We start from the raw sequence: 19,372 nt of genomic DNA on the forward strand, positions 1-19,372 counted from the left end.
TACTATGTTCTGTAATGAAAGCTTTGTACCTGGTTTGCTAGTGTACATCTTTAGATTGTAAACCAACCCTCACGTCTGCACCTCAATCTGTAATTTTGGCAGGCCTTGGTGCTGGGCTGTCATCCCAGGCAGGCCAATTGAGGTGGCCGAGGGAGCTTCTGGGCATCACATCACTTTTCAGTGTTCCATATCTTAATGTGGTATAAACTGTTAAATTGTGTCTTTGCACTTCTCTTTTAGATTTGATGAAATTCTAGAAGCCAGTGATGGTATCATGGTAGCCCGTGGTGACCTTGGTATTGAAATCCCAGCAGAAAAAGTCTTCCTTGCCCAGAAGATGATGATTGGCCGTTGTAACCGCGCAGGAAAGCCTGTGATATGTGCAACACAGGTAGTATTACTCATTTTTTTTTTTTTTCCTCAGTTTGCAGTTTTATGTATAAAACAGGTCAATAAAGGATTCTTATGATCTTGGTAACTTTCTTTTTTTTTTTAACAGATGTTAGAGAGCATGATCAAAAAGCCACGCCCAACCCGTGCTGAAGGCAGTGATGTTGCCAATGCAGTACTGGATGGGGCAGACTGTATAATGCTTTCTGGGGAGACTGCCAAGGGAGACTACCCACTGGAGGCAGTACGCATGCAGCATGCTGTAAGTATTCTCAAAAAACAAGCCACATTCTGCTACTGCAAACACATCAGCTCTTCTAGGGACCTGCATTGACACATTACAGATGATTAGCTAGAATACAGTGAATTTATAGTCCTTAAACTGACCAGATAGGTTCTGTAGTCCTATTCACTTTTTAGAAATGTGTTTTTTTTTTTTTTTTTTTGGTTAGGTAAGAACACATACAGTATTTTATCTTGTTCACATGTACATAACAGTTTAGGCTGAGTGTATTTGTGGCTGGTGTGTGTGTGTGTGTGTGTGTGTGTGTGTGTAATTTTATATATCTGTTAATACATAACCTTCAAATGCGTGGTGTGCTGTATTGTCTTTAGATACAGTTGGTGTGGCATGTGCTGTCGCTCTCTGCTTTAGCTTGCTTAAGGCTTTGCGCAGCTTTTAGATAGGCAGTAAATAAAGACCCCTTTAATGAGCGCTGGAAAATTCAGCTCCTTTTCTACATTTCCTTCCTCCTTACCTCTCCTGTCTTTTCTGCATTTCCTTCCTCCTTGCCTCTCCTATCTTCTCCACTTCACTGAAGGCCTGTAATGGCATGCCAGTTGCCAGCTCACACTTTTACAATGGGTTTGAGGACTGACTCGGGCAAGATTATGCTTGTCTCTTAGTGCTGTTGGAAAGGAGTCCTGACTGCTCCTGGTATTTGGACAGTTGGCATGTTTTCATAACTGGTGTGGGAGAGTGCTGACTGAGACAAGTCGTATTACTTATGCACCAATGTGCGTACACATCTGCTTCCACTTGTATTGCATACTGGTATGCACATTCATTCTGGAAGCATCCTTTTAAAGTCTTCACACGTGCTTAAATAAAACAACTAGCCTATTTTGTAATGTTATGAACACTGAGCCCATCCCCCCCCCTTTTTTTTTTTTTTTTCCTTAAGCTATGAAATTTTACCTTGGACTAATGTTCAGATAACTTAACTGATTTGCAAATCTGACGAATTGCAACTTCTAGTTTTCATTTTGCCTAAATATATTTATGCAGAGCTGACCATTGTGTGGAGAACTAGGAAACATATAAACCAGGATCATCTGAGTTGTAAGAATCTTTACACAGCTGACAGATTTGCTTTGAGATATTTGGGCAATAAACAGTTTGTGGTTTGCTAATTAGGTCTAGGAAATTTGGAAAATTACAGGTTTTCCTTTACCTGAAAAGAGTTAATTCACAAAGGAAGTAAAACATGTTCAATTTGCCATTAGAATTTAGCTTGGTGAATGAGGTGAGGCTAAATTACTTCATTTTGCAAGTATACCCAATTGTGTGCAAAAAAAAAAGATTTATGCTTTCACCTCATTCGCTAAGCTAAGGGAAAATGAACTTTGCAAAGTTGAACGTGCTACAGTTCTTTTAAAAAGTATGGGATTCATCCCCCGCTCTGAGTGGAGCCGTGATTGTCAGTCACCGGTTCTCTGATCTGCCTCTCAGTGCTCACTGGACTGCTGTGCTGTGGAGGGGGCGGGAGTGGCTGGCTCAGGCTCTGAGCCAGCTGCCAGTCCAGGCATCTGGGTAGATCCCAACCATGTGGGTGGGATCTTTCCCAGCCTGGACCAGCTGAGTGACATCAGCCAACAGCGGACTTTACCCCGCTGTCGGCTGAAAATGGGTCACAGAAGTGCAGAACGAACTGCACTTCTGTGATCCATAGGGGAAGTATAGACAAAATAGCTTTGGCTATACTTATCCTTTTAATTTACTAACCTAACTGTTATAATGCAAGTCCTTATCACTACAATTAACAAATGCAGACAGATTGTATGATTCTTCACACATTGGAGAAATTTACAAGGAATATATTTGGCCAAATAAAAGCGTGGTTCTTCGGTTTGCCTGATTTGCAAGTCAATTTGTTTTTCCCAGTTACTTATTTTTATTCCTCTCGGTCACACTAGTAGTTCCTGTTCTAAAGTAAAAATGCAGTTTATACATGCACAGTTTGTATCACTTAAAGTGATATTCTTTACTGCCTGAGTGGATTTATTCATTAAACAGACCTTAGTATTTTTTTTATATGCTTGTCACCTAGCATGTGCGAACATTGAAATGCAATGATGGCTGTGAATTGTAGCAAATTTCTTTATACTTTTTACACTAATTCCAGCTTTAACGAAATGAGCAATTTAAAATCTTGTACATCATTTAAATCCTAATGCTGGGGACCTTGCTTTTCATGCTGTATGAGATGCAACATCTTGACCTAACAAATTAATCTGTTTTGACTCTTAAGGTCTACCAGCTTTGGTGGTCATTAATTCTCTGGAGTCAAGATGATCTGTCCTAAATTAAACACGTTTGTTTTTTCTAACCACAAATCTACCTGAAACGTACTGTGTGCACATGCAGGTTTGTTTGTATATGGACCATACGTGCACTTGCTAAGTGATTGCAAAGCAAGGTATTATTCTGCATCATGTCATTCCCTCACCTCTCCTGACATATGCTCTGCTGCCTGACCTTTATTTGCTGGGTTGGAGAAGAGGCAGTGTGTTGCATGGTGTTGTCTGGAGTGTCATTCCATTACACTGCATTTGTCTGTGTATGTGACAGAGATACAAACTCAGAAAAGGGTTATATCCTCACACCCCATCGAGCTTTATTTACCCTGGCCATACATTATACACTTATTTAATTTCCTTTAAATTTACCTTTTATGTAGTGCAAGGCCTGATTGTATGCAATGGAGGCCTTTCTTCCCCTTTACTTAAAAGTATGGGCAAAGCTTTTTGGTCATAGGTCTTCTGGGTCAAAGCAGTGCCTTTTTAGATTTGCATCCCTGTGACCCAGAATCCGATAACAGTGGGCTGAGAGCCTAAACCAGCTGCTCCTGTGAGCGCTGGAGGAGCAGAATAGGGAGCGGTGATGGGCGGCCACCACTCTCTGCATAGAGCTGCCCAAGAACTGAGCAATCAGCGGTCATGTGATCGCTCCATTCTCTGGTTTATTGTCGGCAGAGGACAGCTGAAGCATCACACTGATGCTGCAAGCATAGAGGTGAGTATGAATGTTTGTTTTTTTGGGCCCCCCCCAAACTTCTTTTAGGCTCACATGTAGGCGTTTTGGGGCGTTTTTGGGGAGTTTTTCTGCTCTAGGATCAGCTCTCAAAACGCCCAACAAGACAAATCCTATTCATTTCAATGGCCCCTGTTCACATCTGAGCGTTTTGACGCTGTGAGCAAAACGCCCAACGCTCAAAAAAGTACATGAGCTTCTTTTTGGGCAGATTACAGGCGTTTTCCATTGGTCTCTATTCAATCTAAAAACGCCTGCAAAAAAACGCCTGTAAATCAGTAAAAATTGCGGTAAAATCACGCGAAAACGCTACGCTCAGATGTGAATGTAGCCTTAAAGTAATGGTTTATGCCAGACTCTAGTCAAAATTTGTGACGAAAATAGAAAGCGGTATAAAAATTGTTGCATTTTTAAATTCAATGATTTTCATTATTAAAGTATGGGGAAAATGTAGTTTAGCATAATCATTATGGTAACATTTAAAATTGTAACCTCTTCTAGAAGTGCCAGGTCACACTTGTGTGATGCGGGAAGGCTGCGAATTCGCAGCCTGTTCCCGCATCGCAAACGCACATCTGGCAGTTCACACTGCCATATGCTATACGCAGGGGGTGTCAATTAAATGTTACAACACCCCCAGTTTGATCGCATATCGCAGTGCGATCTGACAGTTCGCACAGGATCGGATTGCACAAGTGTGAACTACTGTGCGATCCGATCCTGATGCGGCTGAAAAAAAGGGTCATGTGCGACTTTTGTGCGGGTGCAGTGCGAATTTAGCCATACAAAGTGTATGGCTGGCTGAATTCGCACTGCACATCCGATCGCATGTAATGAAGGAGCAGCGCACTCCGATATTGCATGCGATCGCCGCACACCCTATAGTGTGAACCGGCACTAAGGGTCCCTAAGTATTATAATCTGCTTAATCTATACTGGCCCCTGTCCTATATGTTTAAAATGGTAGTAATTCTGTATTTAAACTTGTGCCTACAGGTAAACTTACAATCAAGCTTACCTGTAAGTACAATATCTCTTAAACGTGCATCGTTTAGAAGATCTCATCAGCAATTGCTGACGTGACTGTCATCCGCGAATGCACATTGATGCTGTGCAATGCAGAGCGCTGTGCCACAGCTTCCGCACGCATGTGCAGGAATGACGTCATCGCGGTCCTGGCCAATAAAACAGCTGGAGCTTGCAAACCTGGAAGGAAAAAAGGGTTAAGATGGTAGCACTGTGACAGCACTGCGCTGGATGGAGGGCTCTGTTTGCTGGTAAGTTTCTCATAATGTGCTACTATGGTCTGCAGGTCAAAATCCTGCAGGGGACCCTTTTTTTTTTTTTTTTTTTTTTTTTTTTATTTCTTCTTTTGGCGGTTTTCTACCGCTTTAAGAAAAATACCAGGTATGAGTAATTTTATAAATAGTTGTTCCAGCTTGGAGCAATGTAACTATGTATATACTATATCTGGCTAATCCCTCTAGAAGCTAGAAATCACTGAAGTAAACACTGCTTCTCCAGTGATCCTCACTAGCTTTCTGTGCTGAACGGCTTGCCTGCTGCATTGTGAACACTTGTCAGCAACTCTGTACAGGTGCCATTCAGATAATGCTTTGTATTGGACGAAATGGCGTGATTTGACCGCCACCTTGTCAAATCGCAATGCTTTCCTTCAGAAAATGCAAAGAAAAGAGTACCTGGGAAATGTTTTTAGGTTAGTGTTTACAATGTGAGCAAAAGGGGGGGGGGGGGATTGTCTAAGGCTGCAACTCTGATTAGGTCCAATAAATGCTTATCGAAGGAATTATGGGGAGCAGATCCCACTACTCCTTATTAACCACAAAATTATTTCTGCTTCCTTTCTTAAATGAAGGGGGATGTGAACCACATTTATGTAACACAGCATTTCCATATATCAAACATTTGTACACTGCATTTTGGAAAAGTAGTTGCTTTGCACTAGATAAAGCTTGATTGTAGTCGGTGCATATTATGTTACGGTTATGTCATACACATGTTTTAGGCATTCCATAACAGTAGTAGCTGGTATTATGATTTTATAATACCTCTTAATAGATCAGTCATTTTTTTCACATTATTAAATAAGCCTTTGTCTGTACCATAAGTTCAGCTCCATAACCACACTTTTTTTTTTATTAAGTAAAACTAGCAGGAATTAGTTAGTTATAGATTTATAGGTTTATAGATTGATGGAAAGTTGGAAAAATGTCCTAGTCTGGTAAAGCCACAACAGCTTCACATATTCTCAGTAAACAAATAGCTTTATGGGTTGTGTATGTCCAAGTCATCAGGCTGTATTGAAAATGTCCTTAGTCGAGACAATTTTTTAATTAAGAAGTAATGTAGTTTTCATACTTTTGTTGGGTCGTTAGAGTTGTCATCACATGCTAGAAATCTCCAAGTCTTTTCAACAGTGTGTATCCCCTTCTTTGTTGTATCATCTTTAAAGCCGCCTGATGATTTGTAGTGACTGTCCTCCTTCTCTTCCTTTTTCTCTCTCATACTCCTAGTTTTTCTTTCCTTTTAACCCTACTTCTTCCTACTCTTTCACACTAACATTTGGCTTCTGGTTACTGGTGCAGAGAATCACTCTGCTTTATTTTCTTTCTTTTGTTATATGTCCCTCTCTCTCCTTGTCCTCCTGTTCCTTGCCCTGGTTCCTTTTCTCCTTTCCTTCGGCTCACAGATTGCTCTGGAGGCCGAGGCTGCTGTTTTCCACCGCCAGCTCTTCGAGGAACTTTTCCGTCTCACGATTAGCTCAAGGCAACCTGCGGAAGCGATGGCTGTAGGCGCAGTGGAGGCATCTTTTAAATGTTTAGCAAGGGCGTTGATAGTTCTGACAGAGTCCGGCAGGTAGGGCTCTGTCCGCACCACTATCCCTTAACTTCTAACATGCTGCGACTTCTCGGGTTACTCCATGGTTCAGGCAGGTTGCAAGTATGAGTGCTGCGTGAGTGGTTTCAGGTGATAGGCTCTGTCATACAATGAAAAATGTAGCCTGACTGATGTGAATGTCTCCCATCCCATCCTGTTTCCCCTCCTCATTCATCCCCTACTTCCCTGCACTGGGCATTTGCGGCACGTCCTATCCCATTACTACTAGATCGCTCGTGAGGCAGAAGCAGCCATTTACCACCGTCAACTGTTTGAGGAGCTTCGACGTGTGTCCCCGCTGACCAGTGACCCAACAGAAGCGACTGCTGTTGGAGCAGTTGAGGCATCTTTCAAATGCTGTAGTGGAGCCATCATCGTTCTTACCAAATCTGGCAGGTAGGAAGGGAATAAGCTCTGTGACCAAGCTGTGTGTACTGTGCCTATTGGATCAGGAGTCTGGGAGGTAAATGTGTTACTAGACCAATTACTGACTTAATGAAAAGATTTCTGATTATTGAACAGCCCTTTTGGCTGAAAAGAGAAGTACAGAGGAAACCGGTCATGATGGTTTGAGTTTAGTACTCTGGACAGCTGAAGTTGCTGCTCTTATTTCATATGACCTTTTCTCTTGTGGATCCTTCACTCTGTGACCTTTCTTTGCAGGTATTTATAGCTGATACCAGCAGCTTTCTATTACAGGGTCAAATAAAAAAAAAATCACTTTCTTTTGGCACTTTCTGTCCTTTGGGATGCCAAAATATAAAAGTGCTTTTTTTCCCCCTAATGTGTGTATTTTGATTATTTTTGGTTTATGTTTTAAAGCATTATTAAACCTGTAAAATAATTGTGGTAGCATCACTTACAAGCTTTCAGAAATGCTGTTTTCCTTTTCAGGGCCATATATTCAGAATTTCTTGCAAACTACACTAGCCTCTGTAGGGTGGCTATGCTACCTTGTGGAGTCTCCCTAGAGCTGCCATGTAGCCACCATTATGTGTATAAAATTAAATAAGTGCGCAGGATGAGTAGTGTGAATAGCTGCAACCTTCAAACCAAATGGTGATAAAAATGTGTAGAAAAGAAATCGGGTGCGCTAAAATTCACTGGTGTCACAAATCAGGAAAAGGTGTGACACTATAATGAGTGTCCCCATATACCTGTGATGTGTTTCCAAAATTGATGTGCACTTGAACGGGTGTACAGTAAATACTATACACCCTGGTGCATATACTTGGGTGTGTTATGGTGAATAGGTGATGATGAATGGATAATGTGATACCAACATAAACCAACAAAGTGCACAAGTAATTCAAAGAAAAAGTGTCCAATATTTCAATGGTTGCCACCTCAGTGTATAGCCCATATACATATAAAAGTGCATAAAGTCCCAATCGTCCCCTCACAGGCTAAAGTAAAATCCACTCTGTGGGTTCCTCTAGATCCGTGGGGTGCAGATGGGTTCCACCACCTTTGTGGGGATTAGCCCCTTACCATAGAGAAAAGAGGTTAAGGACGGATAATCAGCCCAGTAGTGTCTTGGGAATTCAGGGAGGTCACCGTGAAATAATCAGATAGTAAGTGTGGCCTCTTACCAGATCGCTCAAACCAAAAGGCGACTGTCTCACTGATCTTTCGGTGTCTCAACCCAATCCCGGTCCACTCTTGTTCTGGGTGTTACTCTCCGCACAGGTGAGGGCTTCCACGTGTATCTCACAGAAACAGAATCAGACCATAGCGCAGTACCTTTGACAATTTATTAAAACAAAAGTATCCAGTGCACTTACAGTTAGATGTTAACTAATGGACACAGGAAACCGATACCGATATTGGAGAGGTCGTGGCCGCCTGCAGTGCGGTCCTCGGCAACTTGCGATGACGATGCGGCGCTCCTCTGTGACGCGTTTCCACTAAACAGTCGTCTACGGAAATAGGAGCTTTGTCCCCACTTCTCCTTTAAAGCAGGTAAATAGTCCTAATCTCCTAACAATCCCGATATTCTTGCCTGTCTTGAGAAAACTGCTGCAGGGTCATAGGCTAGGGTTGTGTGACCAAAGCCTTAAGGATAGATCCTGGTAGATTGGCTTTTCTAGGACAGGTACTTTTAAGGTCGTTTTAGTATGTTTGAACATGTAGAAAAAAGTGAATTATGAGGGGATGAGTGACACTGCACACCACTAAGCTCAATAGGTGAGGAGACATGTGAATGGCCTGAGCCATGTGCTCCTTCTGAGACTTGCCTCTGATGAATTTCACCCCGCCCATCGGGGGGCTTAATTATAAAGATCTCTATGATTAAGCCCCGATGGGTGGGGCGAAATGCATCAGAGGCGGGGATCAGGAGGACCTCATGGCTGAGGCTGCTCACATTTCCCTTCACTTGTCAAGCTAGTGGTGTGCGGGGTCTCTCATCCCATCTTAATTCACTGCTTTCTGGATTAAGCTTAAGACTTGCACTTGTGAGACACCGGATCTACCAAAGCACCTTGAGTAGCACTATAAGGGGTATTGGGTATTGCATGTAGAAAAAAGGGCTGATAATACGAAGGCTGCAATTGCTAAACTCTTGAAAATGCTTTCTGCTGGTCTTTAGTGTTTTGCGTTTCTGAACATAGAATAATTATGCAGATCAGGAGTTTATTCTGTTTTCTGGCTGCATGCTTGTTCTATGTCAGACACCGAATTTATTGATGCTAGAGGCAGCCAGGAAAGGAACATTTTTTCAGCAATGGCAGCCTTGATAGTCGTACAGGTTTCCCTTGGGTCCCTTTCTACATCTATGCAATATACATGCATGGTATATTACTCTGCAACTAACTGAAGACAGAATGGGGTTGATTTACAAAAACTGGAGAGTTCAAAATCTGGTGCATCTGTGAATGGTACCCAATCAGCTTAGAACTTCAGCTTGTTCAAATAAGCTTTGACAAAAAAATGGAAGCTTATTGGTTTCAATGCAGAGCTGCACCACATTTTGCACTCTAGTTTTAATCAACCCCAAAGTGTTTTCAGTGATTTCTTCACCTGCTCTGCACTGCAGTGCCATTTTTAAGGAAAACAAGCCCATGGGTTCTTGTTTTGCCATATTTAAAGTGCCCATCAAAATGTGTTTTGCTTCTGTCACTGAAGGATATCCACTTCTCTATATTCAAGTCTGCCTAGCTGCAGGACAGCTCAGCATTTTAAATGTTAGGGGTTATGAATACATCTTTGTTTTTTTTGTTTTTTTTTGTTTTTTTTTTTTGCCTATAAAATTACGTGAATTTTTTTCTAGCAGAAGTGTTATATTATATCACAATAGCGTGCCTGTTAAATGTTTTCCCTTTTGCTCTGATCCTCCCTGTATACATTTTCTAATTAATTGCTTCCTGGAGATTTTTTCCTCCCCTGTATGTGGTCACGTGACTGGATTGAAGAGAAAAAAAATGAGAAAATAATTTATTAGAAAATGTATACAGGGAAGTTCTGAGCAAAAGGGAGCAACGTCACACAGGTAAGTTATTGTGATGGTTTTTCAACTTTAAAGGATAGTCCCATGTTTACTCCAAAAAATAAATTCCTAATACCCTCCCCACTCCTCTGCTTCCCGCTGCACTAATCTGCATAGGTCTGTCAGCATTCAGATTTTTACACTTTTAAACATCCTACACAGGCCATGCGGCTGTATAGTAGCATAATGCTGGGAATGGCAGTGATTACCACATTGACCAGTGACCGCTAGCTGTTGCCAGCATTCTGATACTACAGAGCCTCCAGGGTTGTGTACAGAGTTTATAGGTGTATGGATTGATACATCAGCAGTCATGGGTGCCAGAAGATTATTGATGCAGAGGGTAGAGTGTTGAGAATTCGTCCAATTTTTTGGTGTAAAGGTGGACATGCCCTTTAGGTTCACAATGACAAAAAATGCTTTGTCATGACATATATATATTTTTTTTTTTTTTTTTTATGACCACTGCACTAACAAGGTGTAAGTCAGTAGTCTATTGTAAAAACAAGGACCGTTTCAGGCTATTACCGTAATGTACACCAGAAATGCTTGTATTTCTGTATTGTGTGAAAAGACATTTGTTGCCCTTTTGAATGGCACAACAATGCACCTGTCAGTGCACCGCAACATTTGTTCAGTTTTAGCACACAGTCCACAGATCTCTGCATTGTTGTGCACTGTTTTGGGGAAATAAAATGCTGTAGGTCTTTTAAAACCTAATTGTGTGCCTATTCAAAGTAAAGGGGCTTCCCCACTGCAAGATGCATTACTGTAACAGTCCGTGTTCCTGTCTGAAATGGGCCCATAGACAACAGCGTTTGCAAACAATGTTTTTACAGGGTTATTTGCTATATTCAGCATTTTGTATAGTGTGTTGTGTATTTTATCTGTTAACACTGGCATTTTGCAGATCTGCACACCTGGTATCCAGGTATAGGCCACGTGCTCCAATCATAGCCGTGACTCGTAATGGGCAGACAGCCCGTCAAGCACATCTGTACCGTGGCATCTTCCCTGTACTGTACAAGGAGCCAGTGCATCAGGCCTGGGCAGAGGATGTGGACCGCAGGGTGAACTTCGCCATGGACATTGGTAAGAGGGGGAACAGAATAGAATATTAGTTGCCTCATAAATAACCATTTACAGTATAGAATACAAGTTTAGTAAAAAAAAAAAAAAAAAAAAAACACTTCTTGACCTACAGCAAGATAAGTCAAATGCAAACTTTTATTATGAACTTCTCTTATATGTGGTCGGATAATCCGTGGGTTCTGTGCGACAGCACAGGAAGTAGAAATGTTTTGTTTGCAAAAATGTATTGTGGTGTCATTAACCGCTTGACCCCCAGGCCATTTCTGACATTTTCTCTCATACATGCAAAAATCTGCATCTTTTTGCTAGGAAATTACTTAGAACCCCCAAACATATATATATATATATATATATATATATACACACATACACACATACACACACACACACACTGCTCAAAACAAATAAAGGAACACTTTTTAATCAGAGTATAGCATCAAGTCGGTTAAACTCCTGGGATATTGATCTGGCAAGTTAAGTAGCAGAGGGGGTTGTTAATCAATTTCAGCTGCTTTGGACCTTTTTTTTTTTCTTAGTTTCCCTACTCATCTTTTTTGACTGTTTTTCACTAGTTTGGCATTTGGATAGGGTCAGTGTCACCACTGGTAACATGAGGCGATACATGCCATTGCCAGAAGGTTTGATGTGTCTCCCAGCACAGTCTCAAGAGCGTGGAGGAGATATCAGGAGAATGTTACTTTAGGAGAGATGGACACAGCCGTGGAAGGTCCTTACCACATCAGCAGGATCAGTATCTGCTCCTTTGTGCAAGGAGAGACAGGATGAGCACTGCCAGAGCCCTACAAGACCGCTAGTGTGAATGTCTCTGACCAAATAATCAGAAACCGGCTTCATGAGGGTGTCTTGAGGGCCCGATGTCCTCTAGTGGGTTCCGTGCCCACTTTTACACTGTAGGAAATCGCCGACAGAAACAAACGGTAGCTGCAACCATGATTCTGGTATAACCACTTCAACCCAAGACAGTACATATACGGCCTATGGGTGGGAAGTGGTTAAAGTGCAGCTGAAGGCTCCTCTATGACAGTATAAGCAAGTCTTCGCTTCTGGTTATGTGATGCACGTCCCTCAATCTAAACACAAAAATACTCCCTTTACCTTCCTTGATCAAGTCAAATCCTCTCACCTTTCCCCTCCCAGACACTTCAGCTCACAGTGGAGGGTTTTAAGTGCTTTAAATGGAGATTAGTGGGCAGTGCAGTCAATCCACATAGTAGTGGGCAGGACTAGGTGTGATCAGGTGCTGAATGACAAACTACAGGATTGTGAATAGGCAGTGACATGACATTTCTGACCATGCAATACACACCTGCACCTGTATGCTGTGAATGGAGCATATAGAAAACTATTGTTTCTTCAATGTGCTTGCATTGATTTAGCTGAGGTGTTTTCACGTGAACTTCAATTCATTTTTTGGGTTTTTTTTTTTTTTTTTTTTTTTTTTTAAGCATAGGTTTGATAAGCCGGTTTTAAAATGCCATGCAGGTTAACAGTTTGCAACTACCACCATTTCAATCTATAGGCTTTCTACTTTCCGAAAATGTGTTTTGGGGGCATAAAATTTAGATAAAAATGCATATAGCAACTTTGCAAATTGTTTGCAAAAGGGTTAAATCACTAATCAGAAATGTTTATGCAAATTAGGACTTTTTACTTTTGGGTGCAATTGTTGCCTCAAAGTTTCTGTTGAAAAATATAAAAGCAGCTGTAAACCCTCACATATACCCAGTGAAGTGAATAGCCTCGGATGATACACCGAGATAAAACCGATCCTCCTACATAGGTTTTACTTGTATATCTGCTGTCTTCCCCTTTCTACACTCTTCGGAAAATGCAGATTGTGTAAAAAATCTTCTTGATCTTTCAGCAGCACATAGAGGTTGGATGGGGAGACTTGACTTACACTGTGTAAGAGCTGATTGGAGGAAAGGGACCCCCCCCCCCCTTCCTCCACATAGGTAGAGGAACGAAGGAACATGCAGAGCCGTATTCTTAATAGAAAAGCTCCCTGCTCATCTCCCTCTAAGCTCCCTCCGCGACACACATTTTTAGCTACTGTTATCTCGTATTGAAGAACTTGTCAGAAGTGACTCATGCTGATAACAGAGGAACAAAGCACCAGACAGGTACAACACTTAAGTGGGGTACACACTAGTAGAAAATCTGCCGAAAATTCCAGTCCGAGGTAAAATCGTACGATTTTCGGATAGTGTGTACACAACTTTCAGCAGCCGATGCCGACATTTTCAACGAAAAAAAGCGGAGGGACAAACACCAAAATTTTTATCGTCCGTCCCCAGACAACCAATTTTCGTTTAATGTGTATGCAGTACGTTCGCGAAAAATCTGATACGAAAGGCCACGCATGATCTGAAGTTGCTGACGACTCGGAAGTCTAGGAACAAATGTCCCAAAAAAAAATCGGACGAGAAATTTCGTAAACATTATGCACTGTCAACTATAAATGGTTATGTAAAAAAAGGTGCGTACCACTAAATGATGATAAACACAAGCAGCACTAAGTATACACAAACTCTATATGAATAAAGCTCTCCTTATACACAGTCCATGCATAAGATAATGAAACGAAGTCCAGTATGAAAGAAGTCCATCACCCTAACAGGATTCCAATGGGGTTGTGAGGGGAAAGTGTACACTTTATAGCAGATGCCCCTTGGGGAGGAAGTAGAGAGGAGACATTACTGGAACTGGCAGCAGAGGAGGATTTGGAGGACACTGCAGCCGTGATTGTGATTGATGTATGCTGAGTCCGATGAAGTTATGTGAGAGAACATCACCTGTGATGGGCTTGTGATATTTTGATATCTGGTAAGAGTATTACCTTTTGGGTTGAGCACGCGGTGTGGTGGAGGCTGATCGGCATCTGCTATAAAGTGTACACTTTCCCCTCACAACCCCATTGGAATCCTGTTAGGGTGATGGACTTCTTTCATACTGGACTTCGTTTCATTATCTTATGCATGGACTGTGTATAAGGAGAGCTTTATTCATATAGAGTTTGTGTATACTTAGCGCTGCTTGTGTTTATCATTTAGTGGTATGCACCTTTTATTACATTTCAAATCTGTAAAGAAAAGCGCACGCAACCTCGGGCAATAACGCTTTAATAAAGGACAATAAAACAGTACATTGGAATTGCACTCACACTTTTCCTTTAAGACAATCGCTTTACAGCATTCCAACAGGAGCTACTCGCTCCTCCCGTCCCTCCAGATGGTGACTCTGCGGTCTCCTCATCCGCGGCTGCCACCGCTGTATCCCCGCTCTCCTTCACTTCCTGTGTTGCCTGGTCACCGGATGCCGGTTCTAGTGCGCCTGCACACTATACCAACGTGATCTACAGCGCCTCAGGAGAGCCTCAGCCAAAGCCGGAGCCACAAGTTGTACGGAGCTGCGAGGTGGGGGATTCAAGACACGGGTGCACTGCCTCTGCTGTTACTATGGACAACGCGTTTCGGAGGCTGAGCCTCCTTCCTCAGGTCCTGAGGAAGGAGGCTCAGCCTCCGAAACGCGTTGTCCATAGTAACAGCAGAGGCAGTGCACCCGTGTCTTGAATCCCCCACCTCGCAGCTCCGTACAACTTGTGGCTCCGGCTTTGGCTGAGGCTCTCCTGAGGCGCTGTAGATCACGTTGGTATAGTGTGCAGGCGCACTAGAACCGGCATCCGGTGACCAGGCAACACAGGAAGTGAAGGAGAGCGGGGATACAGCGGTGGCAGCCGCGGATGAGGAGACCGCAGAGTCACCATCTGGAGGGACGGGAGGAGCGAGTAGCTCCTGTTGGAATGCTGTAAAGCGATTGTCTTAAAGGAAAAGTGTGAGTGCAATTCCAATGTACTGTTTTATTGTCCTTTATTAAAGCGTTATTGCCCGAGGTTGCGTGCGCTTTTCTTTACAGATTTGAATTGTTTTGATCCGCCCCCCCCCCCCCCCCCCCCAGTGGAGTGAGAGAGGAGCAGCAGCAACCAGGACATTTCAGCCAAAAAAAACATACAAACAAAGGAGGTGAATACATGGACAGCGCCATGGGCTGGTGAAGTACTCCTCTTTGTACTTGTTGCATATCAGCATGTGCAGGATCTGTCCTTTTTGATTGTGACCTTTTATTACATGTCATTTTATTTTAGGCAGCTGCTTTTGAATTTTATGGTTCTTAAGTTTTATGCACATTAAATATTGCCGCATAACTGTATAAGCACTGGGTGATTGGGTACTTGGCACTCAGTCCTTTTTTCCTATAAATGGTTATGACCACTGAGCATGAGAGAGAAAAATCGGAGGATATTTCGTCCGATTTTTGTCAAGTGTGTACCCAGCCTGTAGGCTACGTTCACATCTTGGCGTTGCTTTTTACAGGTGTTTTTACAGGCGTTTTTGTGCAGGCATTTTTAGGTTAAGTGACCAATGGAAAAAAATAAAAATGCCTGTAATCTGCCCAAAAAGAAGCTCATGTACTTTTTTGAGCGTTGGGTGTTTTTTGCTTAAAATGGCAAAACACTCAGCTGTGAACAGGGGCCATTGAAATGAATAGGATTTGTCTTGGGCATTTTTTGAGCTGATCCTAGAGCAGAAAATGCCCCAAAACGCCTGCATGTGAACTTGGCCATAGGGCTTTGGAGAGAGACAAGTAAAACGCTACAGATATGTGCTTAGTTCAAACTTTTTGAATGGGGTTTACAACCACTTTAATTTGATGTGTTCAGATAAATTTCTGCATTTTGAGAATACATAGTTTTCAATGGGCAGGCTTACTGGGGGTGTTATTTAAAAGAAATTAAGAAGGAGCCATTGGTGGCTGGTTTGTATTTTCTTTTACTTTTATTGGTCGCCATGGACTGTAGTAGAAGTAAGGAACTATTGTGTACTGTAGTCCAACTAAGCCAAAAAACAACCTGCATTTATGAGCACATAAGGTTGCCCCTTTTTTTTATAGTGGCAATTCAAATATTCAATTTTGGTATGCCCCTAACTAACTCTTGTACCCAAACAAACACAATTTTGGCTACTGTATTTAAAAAAAATAAAGATTTGAAAACGCCACTTAATTTGTGCATATTTAGCCGGTGTCAGCACAAGTAATAGGCTAGAACTGCATCCAGATTTAGTTAGGGTTGGTGCCATGCCAGTTTATTTATACATTATTGTAAAGCCAAAAGGTAGAGCAGCGCTGGCCAATCCTAGTTCCTATGGTTACTGTCTATTATCTCAGTGATAATGTGGTATCCTCTACCATCTGTGTCAGAAAGCATACCTACACAGTTAAAAACTGCTGAAGTTAATACTGCAAACCAAAAATTTATATACAACAGTGTGCTTATAACATAATGTGCAACATGGGCAAAAAATATAAAGTGCTGGTGCGATACAAAATCATACAATTAGAGTTATAATAAATAATAAAAATATTGAAATTCATAAAATGAAGAGGAAAAAAAAAAAAGCAGTCCATGGTGATAAGTGAGAAAAAAGTCCTAAGCAAACACTAGAAAAGTGTGCTGAATCTTACTCAAATGTGCTCGATTTCAAATGCTCTTGGAGCACCCAGTGTGATCCTTCACCAAACAAACTAAATCAACTCACCATAGAGTTACATACATAGAGGTTGGGTAAAAGGAAGGAAGGCTCTCATAGCATAAATCTGTAGAGTATGCAGGCTTTAATTAAAACCGAATAAAAAAATTTGCATAGTGTCAGCCCGACACTAGGGATACAACGCTTATTGGTATTACCACTCATCCCCGGCTGAGAATCCAGACCGCGGGTTCTATCTGGCAAGCGCGGCGACGTCCGCGTCCCCTACCCCACCCTATAGATTTATGCTATGTTACCTCTGTTTGAATGGGACCTACATGTGAGGATCCACTGAGAGGGGATCGCATTCAGAGCTGGCAAGTGTGATGTCAGCATGAATGCCCTGCCATACACGTTTCATCATGCAATGTTTTCTCTTCCTCTCCGAGGCGACGTCATATGACAAAATGCGTAGGGCTCATATGACAAAATGCGTAGGGCGGGGTAGGGACATTGATGTCGCATTGCTTGCCAGATCTGACCCACAGGTTGGATTCTTGGCCGAGAACGAGTGCTAATATGAATAAGCGTTGTATCCCTAGTGTTGGGCTGACACTATAGAAATGTGAGTGTTTTTAATCCTGTTTTTAATTAAAGCCGTGAATTTTATGGATTTATGCTATGAGAGCCTTCCTTCTTTTTACCCGACCTCTGTTTGAATGGGACCTACATGTGAGGATCCACTGATAGGGGGATCCCATTGAGAGGCATCACCTTGGAATTATTTACCTTGAAAGGAATAGTAACAAGGGCAGCAGCTGGTTTATAGTACCAGCCATTAACTCTGGTCAGTTAATTTCGTTTGTTTGGTCTTGGGTTTGCTGCTCTACCTTTCTGTTTTACACTCCATTTTTTTGATAATTGATCAAAATCTGAGCAGCAGCGGTTTGTAGTTTTGTTTCTACACTATAATTTTTGGTTGGCGATTTCAAATAATATTGGAGGCACTGTGAACTTTTTGTTTTTATGTTTACATGATGTATGTATGTAAAGTACATATCTGCATTTTTAGTGTTCTTTGTCATTTTAGGTAAAGCCCGTGGTTTCTTCAAGACTGGCGATTGTGTCATCGTTCTAACTGGCTGGCAGCCGGGATCCGGTTTCACCAACACTATGCGTGTGGTACCAGTTCCTTAAACTTGATCATCTTCCTGCAGCTATCGTTCACCCCACTCCTTTATCTGCACTTAGAACGGTTTTGCCCTTTTGCATAAGCACACACTTGTGGCTACACTTGTAAATCCCATCTTCTATGTGCGGGACAGAGGCGTTAAGTGTGTGTGTGTACATAGCACTGTTCTGCTGCTCATCACACTCCCTCTAGTATAGCCATTAGTCTCCATATGTGCTGCTTACTCCTTAGGGAACATGTTAGTGCTGTATGTGTTCACACTCCTCTCCTACTGTCCCTCTACAGTGTTCAGTGTGAGTATCCTATGTGTGTCTTCTCTGGGCAGCTGCGTAGCTTGTAGTGTGGTTAGGGGAAGGTTCATATCCTGCTGTATAAGCCACCTATCAGCAGTGTGCTGAGTTTAGTGTTTAATAAAATCATGCTACTAAGCACTTCTGCCTCATATTTGTCGTTTATTAATACTTTATTGCATATACACATGTGAAATATCTAAAGAAGTGTTAGCAGTTGCTATCTAGATGTGTGGGTGCATGGTGTAGTTGTCCATGGAAGTGTTCTGGGCCTTTTCATTCTAACCAGCAAACATGCGTGTTTTGACAAACCTGACGCTGCATTTGTTTTAGATCAGGGGTGTCTTAACCGGGGGAGGGCTGGCAGCCTTAGGGATGGGGGGCCAAGTCCAGTCAAGTGGCCCATTGAACCACTGAATCAGCTCACCATCCATCTGCTCCAGAGCTAGGGAGACCGCTCCACGTTGCCCGCGCAGAGCGAGGTAGACCGCTCCACGTTGCCGTTTCTCTGTGCAGGCAGTGTGGAGCAGTCTCTCTCTGTGGGGGCTTCTCTCAGCAGGGGCAATCATTGTGGAGCAGCCTCTTTCTGTTTGGGCAATCCTATGGAGCAGTCTCTGAGACAGAGAGCCTGCCCCTTCCACACACCTAGTACACAGACCAAATAGACTGCAGGAAGATGAAGGCAAAAGACTGCTGTCACTGCCGCCACACTAAGCGTGACCTGTGGAGTCTGGACCGTCTCTGGTAAGTGAGCACCACACCACTGGGCAAGCCAAGCAAGCAGAGTAGCCAAGAGTCACGAGTGCAGCAGGCTAAACATGCAGGTCCTGCTGTCTCCCTAGGGTTTACCACCAGATTTCCCAGGGTGGAGGCTCCTCCTGTATCAATTGCGAGTAGTGAGAAAAGCACATGCAGACACACCCGGTGCACCGGCCCAAAGGGCCAGATAAAGGGCATCGTTTAGGGACCTGGTGCTGCAGTGGAGCAGGTTTGGAGTGGCAGGGATAGGACGTAAGTAACGTCCTATCCCAGCTCTCTTTCTACTGGTCACCCTCCTCTGTTTCCAGGAGTCTGTGCTGGCTTGTGCCCAGACTTGGTTTCAGCCGCACAGGTGTAATTTAGGGAAGCCTGGCATTTGATTTACCAAGCTTCCATAAGAGC

At 42.6% G+C, this 19,372-nt stretch overlaps 1 protein-coding gene across 3 annotated transcripts in view; it reads left to right on the top strand.

The window, feature by feature from the left end:
• PKM (pyruvate kinase M1/2) overlaps positions 1–18,361 on the top strand; it is a 46,511-nt gene extending 28,150 nt beyond the window's left edge. For 2 of the 3 annotated variants that reach the window (XM_082253076.1, XM_082253077.1), the window contains exons 7-11: positions 241–391; positions 500–652; positions 6,414–6,580; positions 10,999–11,180; positions 17,820–18,361. In XM_082253076.1, the coding sequence (XP_082109202.1) occupies positions 241–391; positions 500–652; positions 6,414–6,580; positions 10,999–11,180; positions 17,820–17,926 (760 nt within the window). In that variant the 3' untranslated portion in view covers positions 17,927–18,361. Of the gene's footprint in view, positions 1–240; positions 392–499; positions 653–6,413; positions 6,581–6,830; positions 6,998–10,998; positions 11,181–17,819 lie in introns of all 3 variants that reach the window. The other variant, XM_082253078.1, reaches the window with a different exon arrangement.
• Positions 18,362–19,372: the final 1,011 nt, after the last annotated feature.

This window comes from Pelophylax lessonae (genome assembly GCF_965119305.1).
Source record: "Pelophylax lessonae genome assembly, chromosome: 4".
Lineage (NCBI taxonomy): Eukaryota > Metazoa > Chordata > Amphibia > Anura > Ranidae > Pelophylax > Pelophylax lessonae.